Here is a 20,897-nt window from a genome sequence, read left to right as displayed (position 1 = left end):
CAATGGGAAATAACAGGTCTGTATCAGATATCTCTTTTATCAAGCTTAGCCTTTATTACATAGTTACTGCATTAACTGCAGGGGGAAACTTATTGTGGGCAGAGTCCTCAATGGCATGCACTTCAGCCCCGAGGTGGCAAGACTCTGGCATGGATCCTTGCAGGCAGCAGCATAAGGATTGGGTTGTATTTTTGGAAGGGTGTGGATTGGTCGCCTTGTTGGGTCTGCTGAAATATGTCCAACGGCAGCGACTGTCAAGAGAGCTGGGTGGCAGGGACAGGGGGAAAGGGGCTTTTCTCTGTGGCCACCTGGAAAAAGCCATGTAAGATCAGTGGCTCGTCAGGACATAAATAATTCCATTTATTAACCCAGTCATCCAAAGAAGAAAGAGGAGATTGATGAGTGAATTCGACGAATCCAAGAAGAAGACACTGGAGTTCAAGAGGACGAAATAAAAGTTTCTGTTAAGGGTGAAGACGTGCGCACTGGAGCTTCATGGACACGCGCAGAAATCCTCAAACCAACTCCAAAAAAAGAAACCCCCACAAGTTCAGCACCAAGGATATCTCCAATCAGTTTTGATGTCAGGTGAAGGTGAAGTCAGACTGACGGAGGTTTTATCTTTAGCCAGGTAACAGACTCAAACTTAACTTTCCGATCGGTGGTTTGTAGGGCTGCGGGGAGGCATGAGTGGAGGTCGCTTTGAGTTTGACGACGGCGGAGCTTATTGCGGAGGCTGGGAGGGAGGCAAAGCCCACGGCCATGGCATCTGCACCGGACCCAAAGGCCAGGGCGAGTTCTCCGGCTCCTGGAACTACGGCTTTGAGGTGGTGGGAGTCTACACATGGCCCAGCGGGAACACTTATGAGGGGTACTGGTCGCAGGGGAAGCGTCACGGCCTGGGAGCAGAAACCAAAGGACACTGGATTTACAAAGGGGAATGGACTCATGGCTTCAAAGGGAGATATGGCATCCGGATCAGTATTGGCAGTGGAGCGAAGTATGAAGGAACATGGAATAATGGGCTTCAGGATGGATATGGAACAGAAACATATGCTGATGGAGGTGAGATTTACAAATTGAGACTTTTGACTTTTTTACAATGCAAAAAAAAAAGTAACAAATACTGTAAAAGTAACAAATACTATCTTACAAGGTGAAGTTGTAACAGAGTTATATTTCTCTGAAATGTTGTGGAGATGTATGAAGTTGCATAACATGGAAACACTAAAGTAAAGTAGCCTTCCAGTACCATAATATTATTCTTTAAATGCAGTGCTGGAGTAAATGTAGCCTACTGGAGCTCAGCTTTACTGTGATTACACAGTGGTGGAAGAAGTATTCACATCCTATTAGGCCAACCAAAATGTAGAAAGTCTCTACAAGTAAAAGTTCTGCATTCAAACGTTTATTTCACTAAACAAACAATAGTATTAGCATCAAATTATACTTACAATTATTTAAAAGCTATTCCAAAGTTGCTGTTTTCAGGAGGACCACAATTTACCTGTCAGGAAGTTTAATCCCAAAAGTAAAATGCATTTCTTTTTTATTCAATTATTATTTGTTTAAATTAAACTGCTTTATATATTTCTGGGTAGGTTGTGAATTTCCCTCTAGGGATCAATAAAGTCATATTTCATGATTATATTTGTATTGTCAATCTGAAAAGTAAAGTAAAGTTACCAAATAAATGTAGGAGTAAAACGTACAATATTTGCCTTTGAAGGATATAGTAGTATATAAAGTATAAAGTACTGGGAAATGGAATTAGTCAAGTACTTAAATTGTAAAATGAAAAAAAACTACAATACTTAAGTAAATGTACTTGCAATGTGGATGTGCATTCAAATTGCAACTGCAGGAGAGGATACATTCAGATCCTTTACTTAAGTAAAAGTGACTCCTAATTACTCTAGCCTAATCCATACAATGTGTCCTTTTTTATTTGTTAATCATATGTTGCGTGTCTAAAATGTGAACCTGTAAAGTAACTAGAAAGATAAATGCAGAGGAGTAAAACAAATAAAGTAGCATGACAATACAGACGTAAAAGACGGACTTCAAAATATTACTGAGGTACAGCACTTGATTACTTTCCCACCACGGAAATAATAATAACTAAATCACAACATTAAGACCAAAAGCCCCGAAGCCAAGTGTGGCCATAAGGTCCACTGTACAAAGTTCATTGCAGGCAACATGGAGACAAATCACAAACAGGGCAGCCTAATGATCCTCATGGTCGTTTGCGATGTCTATGTGTAACCAGAAGAAAATATCACCCTGCTGCTGTCAGTCAAGAGCTGCTCAAAGCTGGTTGGAAATCAAAAACCCACAGGACTCTTTCCATTTTGTTAAATTACACCATCAACAGTGGTGGTGGAAGTAGTATTAGACGTTTTCAGATGTTTTACTGAAGTAAAAGTAAAGATGTAAAAATACTTAGTCACAGGGGGAAAAAATTCATGATACATTATATGGATTGCTGTATAAGCATTACTTTCATACACTCACTCACACACACACACACACACACACACACACACACACACACACACACACTGTTCTGTAGTTCAATCTATACAATGCATCATATTGTATACACTAATCAGTTGTATTTGTGTATGTAAAACCTGGATCTGCAAAGTAATAACCAAAGCTGTCATATAAATGTAGTGAAATGAAAAATAAAGTAGCATAAAATGTAAATACTCAAGTAAAATACAAGTACTTTAAATTGTCCTTTGGATAAAGTTCTTGAGTAAATTAACTATTTTTACTTTCCACCACTGATCATCAAGACGTTCTTGTTAACAGGTCAGATTAGGCGAGATAAAATGAAAGGTTACAAAACATCCTGAACATTTAAAGTTAAGTTTTACTTCCGGGAAGCTTCTGGTGCCCCACCATCCATCTGATCCCCCAGCTCATCCATTTGAATGTGTAGAGGAAACCAAACAGCTCAGACAAATACAATTAATTGTGTTGATCTCTGCTTGTATAATAGCAGTGGTTCCCCTCTTCAACAGCTGACTCATCAGCTTTAAAGCCCAGTCTGGTGGAAGTAGCAGTGGGGGATGTGATAGCATCAGATGTCAGGATGTAATAATAGGCAACAGGCCCCATGCACTCCTGGCCTCACGGGTTGAGACCTAGCTGTCACTATAATCCACACTCATGTCAATTTTAGCATGAGACCAGACCTCTAGATGACTAGATGTCAGTGAGGGCATTAATGCACATTTCACACTAAAGATATCCATGACATTCTGTCAAAAAGTGAACTATTTTCACTCCAAGCCATGTTTTAAAGTCTACAGCCATGCTAGCAGCTCTGTGAGGCTGTAGACTAAATGCTAACATACTCACAATGACAATGCTAACATGCTAATATTGGGCAGGTAGAGGCTAATGCTCACCAGGTTCACCATCTTAGAATGCTAACATTAGCTAATACGCACAAAACACAAAGTACAGCTGAGGCTGATGGGAATTAGTTTTTGCTGGCATTTGGTATTAAAACAGTGTTGGACATTAAAATGTTCACTTGATAATGGTGCTATACAAAGTCAGGAGATCACCAAACATGAAGGGGTTTGCTGTCTAGAAACCACGAACGTCTGTTCAAAATGGTGTGCCAATCCATGCAGGTGTTGAGGTATTTCACAAGATAAGTGATAACTTTGACCTGCTGGTGGCATAGAAGTCAGGCGATCGGCAAAATTGGTAGGACCTCTGGGTTGAGTGAATGTTTGTACCGAATTTCATTGCAATCCATCTGACAGTTGAGATATTTCAGTCTGGACCAAAGTAGTAGACAAACCAACCATGACAAAGCCATCTAGAGCTCCGTTACTAGCATGGCTATAAAGTAGCTTCTGATTGGTCAGTGGTGCAGTTGGAAAACAATGATTCCCTGTTTTTTCTGTGTCCAGGTACTTTTCAGGGTCAGTTCACTGGCGGGATGCGGCACGGCTATGGGGTCCGGCAGAGCGTCCCTTATGGCATGGCAGCAGTTGTCCGCTCCCCTCTTCGTACCTCCCTGACCTCACTTCGTAGCGAGCACAGCAACGGCACCGTCTTGCAGCAAGACATCCCCATCATCACCACCACCAACGCCTCAGGTGAGGAGACACCCGTCGCCACCCCTACCCATCTGGGACCGTCCCGCGGAGGCTTTGCCCTCACTCTCCAGGTGGACCCAGAGGCTGTGAAACCCAAGAAGAGGGGTCTGTTTCGCAGGGGCTCCCTTTTGGGTAAGCTGAAGAAGTCCGATTCAAGTACCTCGTTGTCCAGCCAGAAGAGCAAGATCAGCTTTCTGAGGACGGAATCGGCTCTCAGCTCCAACGCCAGCGACACCAACTCCACCATCAGTATTGGGGACGAAAGCCTAGCCGGAGCTGAGGATTACCCCCCAGTGGAGGCCGACATCGACGCCACCACCACAGAGGTCTACATGGGAGAGTGGAAGAACGATAAACGCTCAGGATATGGAATAAGCGAACGGTCCAGCGGGCTGAAGTACGAGGGCGAGTGGCTGAACAACCAGAGACACGGCTACGGATGCACCACCTTCGCCGAGGGAGGGAAGGAAGAGGGCAAGTACATGAACAACTTGCTGGTGAAGGCCATGAAGAAGAGAGTGATCCAGCTGAAGGGAACCAAGATCAAACAGAAGGTGGAGCGTGCGGTGGAGGGAGCTCAGAGGGCTGCAGCCATCGGCAAGCAGAAGGCAGAGATCGCTGCTTCCAGGTAAGAGCAGATGGGTGGAGACATGATTTTCCTTATTCATCTTGTTTATAGAGGAAATATTTATAAAGACAAACAAGACTCTTGAGTTTTCTCTTGTCCTAGTTTGTATATCTCATGTAGTCACATTGCTACAACAACACTTTCTCGTTAGTGTGTTAGTCCAGTGCAGTTATAATACACTGCAAGTTTAGGGGAATGGTCTGCAGATACTACAGAAAGGAGAGATAATGTGACACTTTACATGAGGCATTTATTGCCAATTAGCGCTTTCTAAAAGCCGACAGTGTACTGCCACCGGCTGTGAGCACAGCTGCTCTGTCTGTCTGTGGTGGTTGAAGCTGTGGATGTGGTTATTGCTCAGACTATGGCTGCACTGGTGGTTGAAAGACAGCTACAACATCATCCGATTACTATAATCATCATCAGCTTTGGTTTACTTCTAAAAAATATATATATTACCTGGTGATGAAAAACACAAAAAGTGATTTAACAAAACGTAAAGCTGTTGTGAAGGCATTTCCACAATACTCAAAGCCTCCTCTAACCATCTGGATGAAGAAATATTCTATCCACTGCAAGCTGCAAAACCTGTTTCTTGAGTTGTTCCTCTTTTGCCAAATCCAAACTAAGATGGTAGACAGGAATTACATAGTGTGTCCATGCTCAATTTGTCAACATTACATTTAAAAAAAAAGTTTTATTATCCATTTTCAGTGATATACTACATTTATGTTATACTCTATTTTGTGCAAAATAATTTTTTTTGCCAAAAAAATGTAAAAAAAGATTTTTATTTATTTAAGTGGTTAGAAGGATCTTTAAGGATTCTGGAAATACCTTCAGAACATTGTTAGGTGATGTTTCTAAGATGACAGAGCTTTATTGCCTAGAGGCACAAACTGGTTTTTGGTTTACTCAGAGGGCAGTGTATGAAGGTAAATGAGGTTCATGTAGACATAATAGCAATAAAAAGAGACACTTCATTCATTCAGAGTCACTAACTCCCTTCACTGACTCTGGCTGCTGGCCACAATAATTCCCATAATAGAAAAAGCAACCAAAGAATCGTTATATTTTCTGTTACTGTATTACAGACAAGAAGTAATGAGCGCAGTGGTTGAAGAGGCTGTTTAGAGTCACACTGTTTGAACCACAGGATTGTATATCACGCTCTGGATTACTAAATGTTCAACCCATCATGGGTTTCCATAATAAATGTTGCAATGATTGCAGCGTTAAAAGAAAAACGAAAAACGAATTTCACCTTCTGTTTCTCCGTTTCCGTAGAACTGGAGTATACTGTATAACATTTCAACATAGCCATAAATATTAAAATTGGTAATTTCATCTTCACCAGTGTTCTTTGTGCATGCAGAGATGGTGGTAATATTAGCAATAGTCATATTTGGTGAGCCCAAAGATACGTTTTCATTAACTTTTCTCACACATTAAGACCACAATGCAACACAAGATGGTTCCGCGGATATAAATACAACACAGCTCATAAGCAAGTGCCTGGGTATGAAGGGTTGGCATATATATGTACCACACCTAGCTTTAGTTGTGAGGCTTGGATTACATACTACACTGTACAAGATCTTACAGTAAATCATAGAAGAACAGATCAACTCTGGGTTCAAACGAGCAGATAATACTAATAAAATAAGACAAAAACAGAAAAGTGCAGATAAATACAACTTAAATAATACAAATTTGATCAGATTCAAAATGGCCAATATCCATTAATTTCACCATTCAGTAAAATCTTTTGGCTTTATCTGACTCTTCCAGAAGATTAAAAACTTAACTTTAAAATGTTTAGGATTGTTTGTTACCCCTTGGTGTGGAGGAATTACATTTGATCTGACCTAATATGGTATGTTAACAACAAATTCTTAATGAGTGGTGTAAAGAAAAGTTATTGATTTACCAAAGTACTGTATTTAAATAAATCTAACTTTTAGATTTCACTTTCAGGGTTTAGCTGATCACTTCCTGAGTGGCCCAAGGATTTTGCCACCAGTAAAAATATTGACCCCCGCAATTAATTTGAGCAATACAGTATGAACATTTATCGGATATCATTGCAGACAGGAATAGTTTGGGGATTTATTTCCTAAGTAAAGATATATATATATATATATATATATATATATATATATATATATATATATATATATGCTTACAGGCAGGTACAGGTACTACTGGCTCACAGTCAGAGTCAGAGTCAGGTTCTGATGAGTGGAAAGCAAAGGCCCAAAGCAGCATGGCAACTGTGACGATCTGGCAGGGTAGGAGTAGAAATAGGCCAGTTATATACTGCAGACTGCAGACTAACGAGAGAAATGGGGAACAGGTGAGTAGGGGCGGAGGGGTTCGTGCAGGGCAGATGAAGGAAAGTGGAAACCGGACAGAGAGACAGAATATGACAAAAAAAACTATTGCTTAGTGCAAGATTAAAGGAATAGTATCTCGCCAAGAGTTTTAAGAGAAGACCACTCTCATATGTGTCTGTTAAATATGAAGCCACAGACAGTTAGCTTAGCTTAGCATAACAACTGGAAACAGACGGAAACAGATAGACTGTTCAAAGGTAACAATTTCTGTCTTGTTAGCTGGTAGATATTATTGTTCATATGTCTACCTTTTACCGTTGCCTGTGACCGTACAAGGCGGCGATATTTTTCTCCGCAGTCGTCTTCAGCACCTGATGTAAGCTCAGTGTTTACAGCAGTGAGACTCGCACTGATGGACTGCAGACCTCTGTCCCAGCAGATTGAAATCTAAATATTGTACTCGCAAGGATAAGCAGTATATAAGAGTAATAGGCCAGTGTTCATTGCATCAGGGCTTTAAGCTTTATGCTTTTCCATTACATTTCAGAAGGACATATTGTATTTTTAAGTTCACTACATTTTTCTGACAGCTGGAGTTTCTACTTTTCAGATTACTCTTTTAGATAGATAGATAGATAGACTTTATTTCGGACTCAGGGTCCAGAGAGACAAATACATAAAAGACAAACACAAACAATAAATTACGGAGGCCTAGCAATGCCTTACAAAGAGACAGCTGTACCAATGTCGCCACAGCTGGGACTGGTAGCGTGTGGCTACCAGTCCCAGCCAAACGTTTGCCAAATGTTCAGAGACAAACGTTTGGCAAAATTTCTAAAATAGAATGCATTTCTATTTATTAAACCAGTGGTTCCCAATCTTTTAGGCTTAGTGCCTCATATCATGTTTCACAAATCTTTGTTTAAGTTGTTTGCAGTTCCGGCAAAGAGACATTTTCCCTCTAAACTATTATTTGAATAATTATTTTCTCCAATATTTCACAAACAAGCTGAGAGATTTAAGTCCAGAAAATGTATCTAATTTGTGTATAAAAACTTTATTCTAACATTACTCATCTCAAGACCCCTCACATTTACCTTGTGACCCTTTGGAGGGCCCTGATCCCTAAATTGGGAACCACTGGATTAAACTACCATATACTAGTTAAACGTATAGCTACAACTTACTGCAAGACTTACATTATGCATATGAATCAGTCACAGGGGCCGTTTTCTACAGAAAGAGTAGTTTTAATTGTAATACTCTAAGTGCATTTTGCCGATACTTCAGTACTTATAATCAATACTTTGAATGCAGGACTTTTACTTGCAATGGAGTACTTTTACATTGTGGTATTTTCTATTGAAGTAATCTAAATACTGACACCATACAAACTAAACAACAGAGTGTTCCTGCACGTTGAATTGGAATCTGTTTATTATACAAGCAGTGGAGACATGACACATCTGTTCCTGGCAGTGGCTTCCTCACTCCGTGATCCTTTGGCAATGAAGTCGAAATGTAAAAATACATGTGCAACCTGTGCACTGCATGGGATGCCAGACCTGGCCTCTTCAAGTCTAGTTAGCTGAGCGTTCACTGGCATCCAGTCACTCTGTGGACATTGTTCTGTAGCGTGGGCTGGCTGAAGGAGGACCTGTGTGGTAGGACAGGGTGTAAATGACGCACGCACACACAGGGGCCCTGTAGTCACGGAGGAGCCCTGACTAAATATGGGCAGGCGCACTCTTGCTGTATCACAATCACAGGGGAATGCAACAGCTGATTATCCCCCTCCCCCCACCTCCAAACCCCATCGTTCCTGCCTAGTCAGAGACACACACCCAGACTGTTTTCATAAGCTGAATCACAGCAGCTCTTTATGTTTGTCTGCATACCCATTACCTATTGCTTTACTCACTCGTCTCCTATTAAAGCAAATCAAATATTCGTTTAAATGGTGCACAACTCTGCCTGAAACAGTCGTCTGCTTGCTGATTTAGTTTCCATCCCCCACTGCACGCTTTAGCGCCACTACTCGCCGTTAACAGTTTGAGATCACAGATCTCGGTCCATCTTGCGTTAGCAGTGGTGTCAAATGGTTCCATGGATATAAATATGACACAGCTCATAGGCAAGTGCTTGGGTATAAAGGGTTATATATGTACCACACCTAGCTTTAGTTGTGCGGCTTGGATTACATACTGTACTGCTGATACGAGCATTTTGTGTGCAACACTTGTAAATAAAGTTCTAACCTCAGCTCAGGAGATCTTTGTGGCTATTCCCTGATGGGAAGTAATTAAGTACATTTACTTTTGAGGACTTTTACTTGTCTTGAGTATTTCTATTTTATGGGAATACTTCTACTCACAATTCAGAGGCATTCATTTAATAATGCTAGTTACTAGTTAAAGATCCAGATTAATAACAACAAATAGATTATGATTAATCCCTTGGTGGAATTCAAAAAGATATGCAAAGTTATCCTCACTTTTACCAGCTGCAACATTAAGGTGATGAACACATGAAAGCATCACTAATTATAATCCAATACCAGAATATATATTATGCATAATGAGTCCTTTTACTTTTTTAAATAAATTATATCTTCATGCTGATACTTTTGTACTTTTTGAATGTTTTACCTTTACATGAATATTTCTACACTAAAGTAAATGACTTCTTCCACATAAGGTAATCCTTATATGACCTCTCAGCAATGTGGTAATAATGAGTTTGCAATTAGCTCTTAATGTAGCCCATGTGTATTTTGACAAAGTGATTTGATTATAGTCAGAAGCATTAAGTCATCTTTATATAGACATTAAATCACTTTTTGACACACGCAACACTCACACAGATGAAAGGGGCCCTCCACAAAGATAAAGTGACACATGCCAGAATGCCAAAATATCTTTGCCATCAGCAGCCTGCTGTGCAACTGCAGCATGACGAAAAAGAAAATGATTACAAAATAGCAGAACAGAATTACATATTTGCAGTAACACACCAACATTTTGCATCGGTTCCAATTTAAGATTTAAGGTGTAAATAGTTTTGGGTGTTTCTTCCCACAGCTGACGTCTCATCTATCCTCAGAGTACAACAAGCGTCCTCGTAAGGCCCTACAAGCATAAGGGGTATTTAGGTCACAGTGTCAAATGTCATGTTTGGTTTGCAGAGAAGCACTGGAGGACTATCACACACTGCAGCAGTTGAAAAACGTTAAGGTCTTTCTGACCTGAATCCCTTTGTTCTATTGTAGGAGGAAGGCTTGTACAAATTTGACAGATATTTCTAGAGAAAGAGCACCCCTACTTCCTCTTCCTGCTCCCTAATAAAAGATTACATATGACTAAACTAAACTAAAAACAGTAACGCAAGTTAAATCTACAGCCTCTGTTTCCCCATTTTCACCTGGATCTTGATTGATATTTTAATCACTTAACCACGAACCAATTTCCAGCATCTGACGGAATAAAATCCCCCAAAGTTCTTAAAACCTTGTGAAGTATTATAAAAACATTAATTAAAACTACATGACTCCTAGGAAATGTTTGTCATTCATTTGATTTTATCTGTATTTCTGGCAGTTTTCTGCAGATGTCATGCTCTAAGATGTCTGTTTTGAACTTTTGTTTTCAATAGATTAATTTGTTTTTTTAAAGCTGGCATGGCAGTTAATACAGTGACAGAGTGATATACCAGAGTATGTGGATACAAATGAAATCACAATTGGATTCAACAGCTGAACAACAGCATTTGTGTTCAGTAGGGAATCATCTGTCCCAACAATCCCCATATTAGCTCTGCCACCTACCATGCTATCAGCAGCAATGCTGACCAATATTAGCAACTATGACCACAGTGGAGACATATTACTACACTGTTGACCCTCTACAAATATAAGGAAACACAGCTCAGTCTTCAGCTTAATTCCAGCCGGTGGTACTGGTTGTTGCTGATGATGCAGCATCTACTACATTTGGATAACTTGAGTGGTTATTTTAGGGTTAAATCTGTTTTACTTAGCAATGCAGGTGTGAACTCTTGCTTCACTCACAAGGACGTGTGATGGTTAGCACTACTCAAGTCTGAGGTTTCTCCTGCACATTTATGGTGCTGAGAGTTGTGCTGGTCAGACACACACACACACACACACACACACACACACACACACTAGTGCATTGATACCAACACACTCTGTGAGGGTTGTGAGAGGTGGTGGAGTAGCTTCCAGTTAAGAATTATGGAGGCCACTGTGCTCTTGGGAACTTTCAATGCAGCAGATCTTGTCTCTAAACTCTGCAGACTAATCCTTCAACCTCATGAGTAGGTTTTGTCAGCTGTGAGACCTTAAATAGACAGAAGTGACACACTATTGCACTGGGTGACATGTTTCTTCATTACCATGAACACACACGCTGTAGTTTATTTTGAATGAATCATACAGCGTCCTGCTGACCCAAACACTCAATAGAGCACCAAATGTGTATTAATCCTTAAACCTGTATTAGTCCCCAACAAAGTTGTATTTGCTCCTGTTTGAGTCACATTTTTGGGGAAGAAAAAACACAGTGACCAGCTGTTTAGTAAATTACTGAGCCTATAAAAATATATCTTTGTGACCTGTTGTGGTGTACAGTTGGCCAAATTAAAATGTGTATTCTTAAAGTCTGTATTATGTGTGCTGTAGTTGAAAAAAAATTGTTTTAAGTTGTCCCATTGCCTTGGTACCAAAACGCTTGTTTCCAGTTGTTGTTATCATAAATCTACATTATTAAAAGATGAAACATATGAGATTTGAGGGTGTATTTGTTCCTGGAAGAGGACGGAGGTGCTGACTGTGAGTGGACAGGTGGAGCTCATCTATCTCCAACAGGGAGCCTCAGGAGTCTCTAATTGTTCCAGTGGGAAGCACCTTCCACACTGAGTCTTCAAGTGGATCTTCAAGTGGACTAGGGATCTATTTTCAGCACAGTGTAAAGTTACAGTATGTCAAGTATCCACAGAGTAATCACAATCAGTAATTATCCCTGAAGTGCAGCAGCGGCCTTTAGGTCAGGTTTTTAGCTGCGCTAGCGGCCTTTTGGTCGTTCATTTTGTTCCAGACTGAAATATCCCAACAACTACTGGATGGGTGGCCATGAAATCTGGTACAGACCTTCATGGTTCCCAGTAGATTAAGTTTAGTGACTTTGGTGATCCCCTGACTTTTCATCCAGCACCACCTGCAGGTCAAACACTTTCAGTTATCCCAGTTGTCCCAGTCAGGATGAAATGTGGTAACTTTTATAATCTCTTAACTTTTCATCTAGCACCACCATCTGGTCAGATTGTAATTTGTCCAATAATTTGTTCATGACTAAACACATTCCATCACACACAAAGCTACATGTTGGGATTTGTGCTAATTAACATATGCTAGTATTCGCTTTGACACACTAAACTACTGTGGTGAACATGGGAAACATTATATGTGCCAAACATGAGCTTGTTAGCATTGCCAGTGAACATGTTAGCATTTAGCTCCTCTGTGCTAAAGAGCCTCACAGCACAGCAAGAGACTCCTTAATTTATGAGAAGACGTAAACAAAATAATGATAACAACAACACAATAATAATAATCATAATTATAATCTTAATCATGGGAAGTAAATAGTGCTCCTATCTTTTTATTGTGAAAGTGTGCTTGCCCATTTTTGCATCATAGTATGAAACCAGTAACTGTCAAATGGAGTAGAATAAAAAGTACAATATTCATATCAGTTATACCTACTGTATGTAGTCAGATCTGTCCTGTTGGTTCTGTTCCCTGTTCAGAATTACATTAGTGTTGCATCAAATCCTCCAGATGTTCCAAACTCTTCTGAAGCTGATTGCATCACTCCAGTGATTTTTCTCTATTTCTCATAGAAATATGTGTGATGATGGAGTCTTCAATAGTCTTCCAGCTGTAACTCATTGTCTGGCGATAAAAGCACAATTTATTTCCGTCCCAGCACAACAGCAGAAAAGGACACCTCCTCTCTCGATAGCTAATAATACTAATGAGCCATCTGACCAACAGCCACCCACCCCTGATTGAATACTATAAACAATCCCCCGCACTGTGGTATTTTTGGTTAAACTGTTTTAAGCCACCATCTCTTAAGGTTTCACATTCAAAGTCCATACTTTAAAAGGTCAAGATCATGGTCAGCATGCATTAAAACACATGTAAAGATAGGACAAAATGACATGTAACATAATGTAAAACACGTAATGTAAAAGTAAAAACATAAGTTTAGTAGTTCACAATATTCATAGTAATGCATTTTGCCAATTTTAAAACTGCAATATCAATTAGTCTCCATTGAACAGTGGCTCTTTCAGCAAGATGATGGCTGAGAGAACAGGAGTTGTAATAAATAACAATATTTTCATCATCGATTTATCTGTAGATTATTTTCCCGGTTAATCAATCAATAGATTGGTCTATGAAATGCCAGAAAATAATAATAAGAAATGTCTGTACAATGACAGTTGCAGATCCAAAGGAACTGTCTGCTAATTGCTTTTTTTCCAACCAAAAGTCCAAAACCCAAATATATTCACAATAGCACATAATGTAAACAGAAAAGTAGCAAATCCTCACATCTAAGAAGCTGAACGTTCATTTTTGCTTCGTCAAAAGTTATTTGTATTAAAACACGAAAGGTAAACATCTCCTTGGTTGTTGTGGTTCCAGGAATTTATGAATTGTGTCGCATCTGTTCCCTCTGCAGGACGACCCATTCAAAGGCCAAGTCAGATGCAGCTGACCAGGCCGCCCACGCTTCCAACAGTGAGTCCAGCATCAGCCGACTGGTGGCCAAAGAGCTCTCCCCTTCCTTCTACCAGCCAGGTCAGTGGACTTCTCATCTGTGAGCAATACTGTCAAATGGATATTAACATGAAAAGCATAGCAACATTAGGACTCTTTGGAAAAGGATAATACAGAAATAGATATTATTTTCACCTGAAATTGGATGCCATAAATAACTTTTCCTGAATGACATGAATGCACCACAAGAGGCACACCACTAGCTTTATATGTTTGGAATCAATACAAATCGAACATACATCAATATTTTGATCAATCCGGAGCAGAGATAATATGACATTAACATTACAATTAAGTTACTTAACTGACTGAAGAAAGCAGCAAATATGAACTGATAACTGATGATGCAAAGTGGTGCAATGTAACTAAATACTGTCAAGTACTGTACTTAAGTACAATTTTGAGTTATTTTTACTTTACTTGAGTATTTCTGTATTCTTCTACTTTATAATTCTACTCTACTAAATCTGAGAGGGCAATTTTGATTATTGACTTTCAAGTACTTTTACTAGCGAAGTATATGTAGTAAAAAAATACCAGCTGCAACATTAAAGTGGCAAAAATCATCAATAATTATAATACAGTAATATCTATTATTCTGAAACTAGCCATTCTGCATGATTACTACTTTTATTTGCTGTAATTTAAGTATGTTTTGTTTCTAATGCTACATTTTTTAATTCAGGACTTTTACTTTTCTATTGGAGTATTTCTACAGGGTGGTATTGCTTTTACTCATAAGTAAAAGATCTTAGTACTTCTTCCACCACTAAACACGCATGACGTTTATAGTGTGCCCCTGTGCGTACCTCCAGCTTGAGAGCAGCAGATCTTTGGCTGCGGCTCATCACAGGGGTAGTCGCATAATGTCTAAAAAAAGAACATCTCATTGGGTCGAAGGGATCATATCAGTTTCATTGAGAGTCTGGCGACACTCACACTTACACGTTCAAACAAAAGCACACCAGCCATTTAGGAGCCTTTTTCTCTTGCTTTCTCCCTCAGCAGAGAGCTTTAAGGCATCAGACAGAAAGTCATCCACGTTTCTGAGTGGCTGCACAAATTGTCTCAGACTAATACTAAAAATGGACGAAGCCTGGCTGAGTCCTGCTGTGAAGCAGTCTCTCATGAAAGATAACACAGACATACATTGGCAGCGTGGGCACGACCTGGTTTATTTGTACTGGGGAAAGCAACCATTTAGCCTCACATTAAGGATAAATCTGGAGACATTAGTTTCCTATTTTCAACAAATTCCATGAAAAGATCAAAACGAACAATGGCTTGATCCATTAAAAAGTATTATTTGCATTCCCAAAGCCTGATTTATCTTATTCTTCTGTGCCCTAGAGCTCTAATGTTGTCCAAAAAAAACTATTAAAAACACTGTTCCTTCATTACCATGAACACACACACTGTAGTCAATTCTGACTCAATCCCGCACACAGCGTCTTGCTGCCAAAAAAGACTCGCTAGAGCACCAAATGTGGATTAATCCGCCACTGAAATAATTCCCCAAAACTGCATTATTTCCTCCTATTTGAGTAGTGTTTGCTAAAAATTACAGTTCCCAGTACGCTTTGGGAATAATTTAGCCTTTTTTTTTTAATTAAAGAATATGTTTGTGACCCTTTTCCAAAGATTTAAGTCTCCAGAAGGAAAAATCGTCCTGAGGCTGACAGCCGAAGACGAGCCGAGAAAGTGAATCACAAAATATGGAAAGATAGACTATAATGCTTGATTTGTTGAATAACATGAATTTTCAATAACGCCAGCCTTAATATTTCTTATTAGGAAGTTCACTTTTATTTATTTTTTTCTACTCATCTTATGATGAAGTGTTGTTCTTTCGTAGTTGTACTCCTTTTTCTCAAAGTGTGAGCAAAAAACAATAATCTTGTGAAAAATCTGCATTCAAGTTGAGAGTTAGCTACCTGTAACTCAAACAGCATCTGTGGTCACGGGAAATTAGTGTAGTTTGAGGACAGCAGGGGATTATTAAAAAGTCAGTTTTTAAAATGACTTCCATTAGCTAGTTCTCACTATAGTCAACTTAATTAGTTTTGCAGGAGGAGAGAGAAAGGAGAACTCCATGATAACTGTTGACTTGGAAACAACAGAAATATATTTTTATAGCGTAATGCAATCAATCATTTTGAACTTTTTTCATGTTTATAATATCGCATACTCTCCAGAAAACAGTGCTTAACATTGTTCTTAACATATTGAGACTCTATGATGAGAAAAACGCTGATGTACTGGTTGAACTGATCTCACACAGGTCCTGAGTATCTGAAGAAGAGAGTGTTGCTGGAGGTCCTTGAGGGAAGTGAGAACACAGAGACTGTCATGCACGAGCCGCTGTTAGCCGAAGAGGAGCCCCTGCCCACGCCACCCGAAAGCCCACTCATGAATGAACTGGACAGCCTCATGCCTGGCTCATCCCCAGCCCGCACCCCCTCCCCCAGCCCAGGCATCATCAACAAGGAAGACCCCAAACTCCTCAGTCCAGGAAGCTGGAATGAAGACAAAACCATTAAAGGTGGTGGCAGTAAGGGTAGCAGCAAATCCAACAGCAGGCCCAATAGTCGCCCCACTACCCCGTCTCCTGCCACCTCGGCTGCACCTGAGGTGGCAGGTTGCTCCTCTCGGACCCCCAGCCGCCAGAGCAGCAAGAACGAGCAGGGCTCTGACCTGGAGATAAAGCCGCTGCAGAAGTTTGACTCAGAGGTGGAAGGTCCAGATTTCACTCCAGCCCCTGCTGCCCCTGTAAGGAATAGCCTCATCTCATCAGATGAAGAAGAAGCACCACGCCCCACCTCCAAAGTGTCCTCCAAGGCTGTCACCCCCGAGCCTAAAACCAGCGAGGGCAAAACTGAAAGAGCTCCATCAGTCCACGAACGAGCACCGTCCGTCTCTGAGAACCAAGTGGAGTCCAGGGAGGTGAGCAGGTCGTCCAGCAAAGCAGAGACAAAGCCATTACCAAAACGGCAACCCAGCCCAGCTCCGTCCCCAAAACCTGCACCGAGTCTTGAACCTAAACCAGTACCAAAGCAAGTGGAATCCAAAGCCACTGTTGCCAAACCAACCCCGAAGGTAGAGCCCAAAGCAGAAGCCAGACTGAAGGCCGTGGTGTCGAACCCAAGTCATGAGGAGTCTTTGGAGCTGGAGGTAAGAGAGTAAACACGTTGACTCGTATTTGATTATTTTAAGGCATGTTATACAGCACGACTATATGGCTGGTAATGTCTGTCTGTCAGTCGGTCCACCACTTTGGTCCAGACTGAAATATGTCAACAACTATTCAAGTTTTCTACAGATGACTTGTTGCAAAAGTTTATCTCTCCTTATATGACATCAGAATCAGAATCAGAAACAGTTTTTTGCCAAGTACGTTACACATACAAGGAATTTGACGAGGTGAATGGTGCGTATACAGTAAACACAGTGCAGACATAAGACATAATTAAAAATAGAAAAATGTGAAAATTTACAATAAAATATGGTGAAAAAACAAACAAATAAGAGTATGTTAAAACAAGTATGTTATTAAAGTGTCACGTGTATATTAATAGAGAAAAGTTTTGCAAGGGTGTGTAACTGTAATAAATTGTCCTGTGGATGTAAGAGTCTGAGTCAGTGGGGGTCCAGGGCTTTATTGATGAGCCCAACAGCAGATGGGAAGAAACTGTTTTTGTGGCGTGAGGTCTTGGTCCTGATGGACCGCAGCCTCCTGCCAGATGGAAAGGACTCGAAGAGTTTGTGTCCAGGGTGAGAGGGGTCGGCTACAATCTTTCTTGCCCGCCTCAGGGTCCTGGAGGAGAACAAGTCGTGGAGGGACGGCAGATTGCAGCCAATCACTCTCTCAGAAGAGTGAATGATACGCTTTAGTCTGCCCTTATCGGTGGCAGTGACTGCAGCATACCAGATGGTGATGGACAACATGAACTTCTTGTTGTCTGTAAATCCCAGCTTTAGTCTTACAGGACTTTCATTTTTACAGTGTTGTCAATTATGGTCTCCATATGTGTTTGAGGGATACATTTAATTCAAGTAAATCACTTAAAACTACTGTACCAGCACAAATTGCTTAGACATTAACCTTTTGTGAAATTTGCTTATTTGCCTTCTAGCACAGAGTTAGATGAAAATTTCAATACCACTCTCGTGTTTGCCTGTTAGATGTGAAGCTAAAGATAGGAGATGGTTAGCTTAGCTTGGCTGTGCTTAGCATAAAGACTGAATGGGGAAACAGCTAGTCTGGCTCTGTCCAAAGGTAATATAATCCTTCTCCCAGCACCTTTAAAGCTCACAGACTAGATACAATGTGTTAATTAGTGAGATTGACAGAACCAGGCTAGCTTTCCCTGCTATTTCCAGTCTTAATGCTGAGCTAAGCTAACCGTCTTATTGCTGAAACTTCTTATTTAACACGCAGACAGGAGAGTGGTTTCAATCGTTTCATCTAATTCTCAGCATAATAATAAGCCTATCTCTCAAAATGTAGAACTATTCCTTTAAGTAGTCATTTTCCCAAAGCGAAACTGAATTCACTGATCTCGTTCCTCATATGCTCCTTTCTTTTAAAGGGCCCAAACACCATAATGATCTGCATGGTCATCCTGCTCAACATTGGCCTGGCCATTCTCTTTGTGCACATTTTGTCATGAGACATTGTCCACCACCTCAGGTAATAAATAAATATGATTCAAAACCTGCCTGGAAAATGATAATCAACAAATTCAAGTGAAAGACAAATTGTTTTTGCTGCATGCAGGTCACAAGCAGGCCGGCCGCCTCCTCAGTTAGGACCAGAGATCAACGATGAAGAAGCCTCATGCAGACTGCCGCAGCTCCTCTAAAGGTTTTTGCTGGTGTGACTGTGTGAGGCTCTGTGAAGCTCCTCTGATCCCAGAGGTTTGATGAAGGACTGAAGGACTGAAGGACTGTTTGTATGTTAAAGTCGGGGCTGGATGGTAGAACATGTCCTCAGTGCTTACGCTGGAGAAGCAAGAAGTCTCATTTCAACTTCGTCACTGTGTGTCACAAGTGTGTCAATTATTTTTTTTTGCAAAAAAAAAAGGCTTTTAACTCGATCTTTAATTGGCACACACTGGTTGATTAGACGATCTCAGTAGATAATTATAGTTTGTCACAAGATATGCTGGTATTATGAAGGAATGTTTGTGCAGACTGAATATTCTCTCCACTGTGCCTTTAACTTGGTTGATGAGACACAAATTCAACTGCAGTAGATGCGTGAAAGATTTCGGAGTTATAACTCCTGCTATCATTGTTTTAATTAGCAACAATGTCCAATGTGTGGTTAAAAAGCTGAAGAAGATTCATTAAGCAGGAATCTAAAATGCATCTCTAGAAAATACTTTATAATACTGTTGAAATATTTCAAATTGTAATCCATCGCTACTGTAAAGTCAGTTTATTGGTTTCATCTTGCTCTTCAGTCTCTTAAGACTAGAGTTACATTTCAGCTAATTGCATTTGAGACTGTGGTGTACTACACTGTGAAACCTTTTATTTTCACTGGGATTTACATGCATTTACAGTTATTCTGCTGCTTTGATTTGAGAGCTGATACACCAAATAGAGAAGGCAAATAAGAAGCTTATGAGTGTCACTGTACTGTATCTTCCTGTGGTGTTTCTCATGCAATGCAGTTTAGCACCCAGGTGGTTTTAAATGAGAGTTGTGTATGTTTTGCAACAGAGTGAGCAAGCAGAAAATTGAAGGCTGGGATTTATCTTGTTTAAATCAATCACTATGTTGTAGTAAGGTTTCTCCATCTCCAGATTAATATAAATACAAGAGTAGCAGCAGGAGGTGGGTTAGGATGTTTTCGCCTGTGAGCTTTTCATGGTTAAATGTATGTTTCAGTGGAGAAAAGTGTCCACTCTGTTCCACGCTGCATTATGTTTAGGGCCCGTTATGCTTCAGAGCCAAATAAGACTTCAACTTTTGTATGCATGAGGGCACTGTGTGTATGCGTCAGTGTTTTTGTATAGTTTTGAAGTGCACATCTTTTCAGCAAAATATTGTCAGAGGCAAATATGCAACCCTAAATGTATTTATTTCCCAAAAGGAGTCAGATAAACCTGTGACTGTGAGATGGAGAAAAAATGGTTCTTAACGCCATGTCTTACATTGAGAAGAGCACTCTCCAGAGGTGCTGTTTTATGTTTCTCCCTTGTTCTTTCAGCAGTGTAATATGTGGCTTTTTAAAAAGGTTTTTAAGCTGAAATTCTTTTTGCCTTTGTGTTTGCAGATGAACTCAGACCACTGGTTGTGCATTGTTTTCATGCAAAAAAAGGAAAATGTACAATGAGTTAATTTTGATAAATCTTGTGTTCGGAATACACTTTTACCCAATAGTTTATCCTTGATTTAAAAAAAAAAAGAAGCCAATTGTAAGATGACAATTGAAAGTGCAATAAAAATGTATTCACATAAGTCAGTGTATTGTAGAAGCCATTTTGTTTTGTCTGTTTTAGAGCATTTAATTCTAACAGTGCCTAATTTGATTTAATGCATTTGTAGCCAAACCTGGTCAAAATAAAACTTAAGCCAAATAAAAAAAAAACTATACACATTTTATTGCCTCTCTAAAATTTAACTTTACAAAACATCCAGATTTATTCCATGATATAGTGTCATTCATTGTCCAGTCTGGTAAAAAGAGAACTAAATGTATATATTTTTAACCACCACCTGTCTCCTTGCATGAGACAACACCCTATCCCTCCCTTGGGCCACAGTGAATACCACAGTATTAAAAAAAAAAAAAAAAAACGGACCGAGGTTCTCCTCATTTAAAGCACAAATCACACTTTCAATGAGTAAATGAGAGCCCTGTAAATAGTATACTGAAAACACTGGATGCTGTAAAATTAATTTAGTAGGTAAACTACCTGCAACAATTT

General features: G+C 39.9%; 1 protein-coding gene across 1 annotated transcript; it reads left to right on the top strand.

Moving 5' to 3' along the window:
• The first annotated feature begins 233 nt into the window (after nt 1-233).
• jph2 (junctophilin 2) lies at nt 234-20,722 on the top strand. The gene is made up of 6 exons (XM_031844343.1): nt 234-1,065; nt 3,939-4,755; nt 13,862-13,980; nt 16,241-17,130; nt 18,549-18,649; nt 18,737-20,722. The coding sequence occupies exons 1-5, from the start codon at nt 687-689 to the stop codon at nt 18,627-18,629; spliced, it is 2,286 nt and encodes a 761-aa protein (XP_031700203.1). The 5' UTR covers nt 234-686; the 3' UTR covers nt 18,630-18,649; nt 18,737-20,722.
• Nucleotides 20,723-20,897: the final 175 nt, after the last annotated feature.

This window comes from Anarrhichthys ocellatus, unplaced genomic scaffold (assembly GCF_004355925.1).
Source record: "Anarrhichthys ocellatus isolate YVR2014 unplaced genomic scaffold, GSC_Weel_1.0 scaffold5, whole genome shotgun sequence".
NCBI lineage: Eukaryota > Metazoa > Chordata > Actinopteri > Perciformes > Anarhichadidae > Anarrhichthys > Anarrhichthys ocellatus.
The sequence above is the reverse complement of the archived record's forward strand: the minus strand, read 5'-3'. Positions and strand labels throughout refer to the sequence as shown.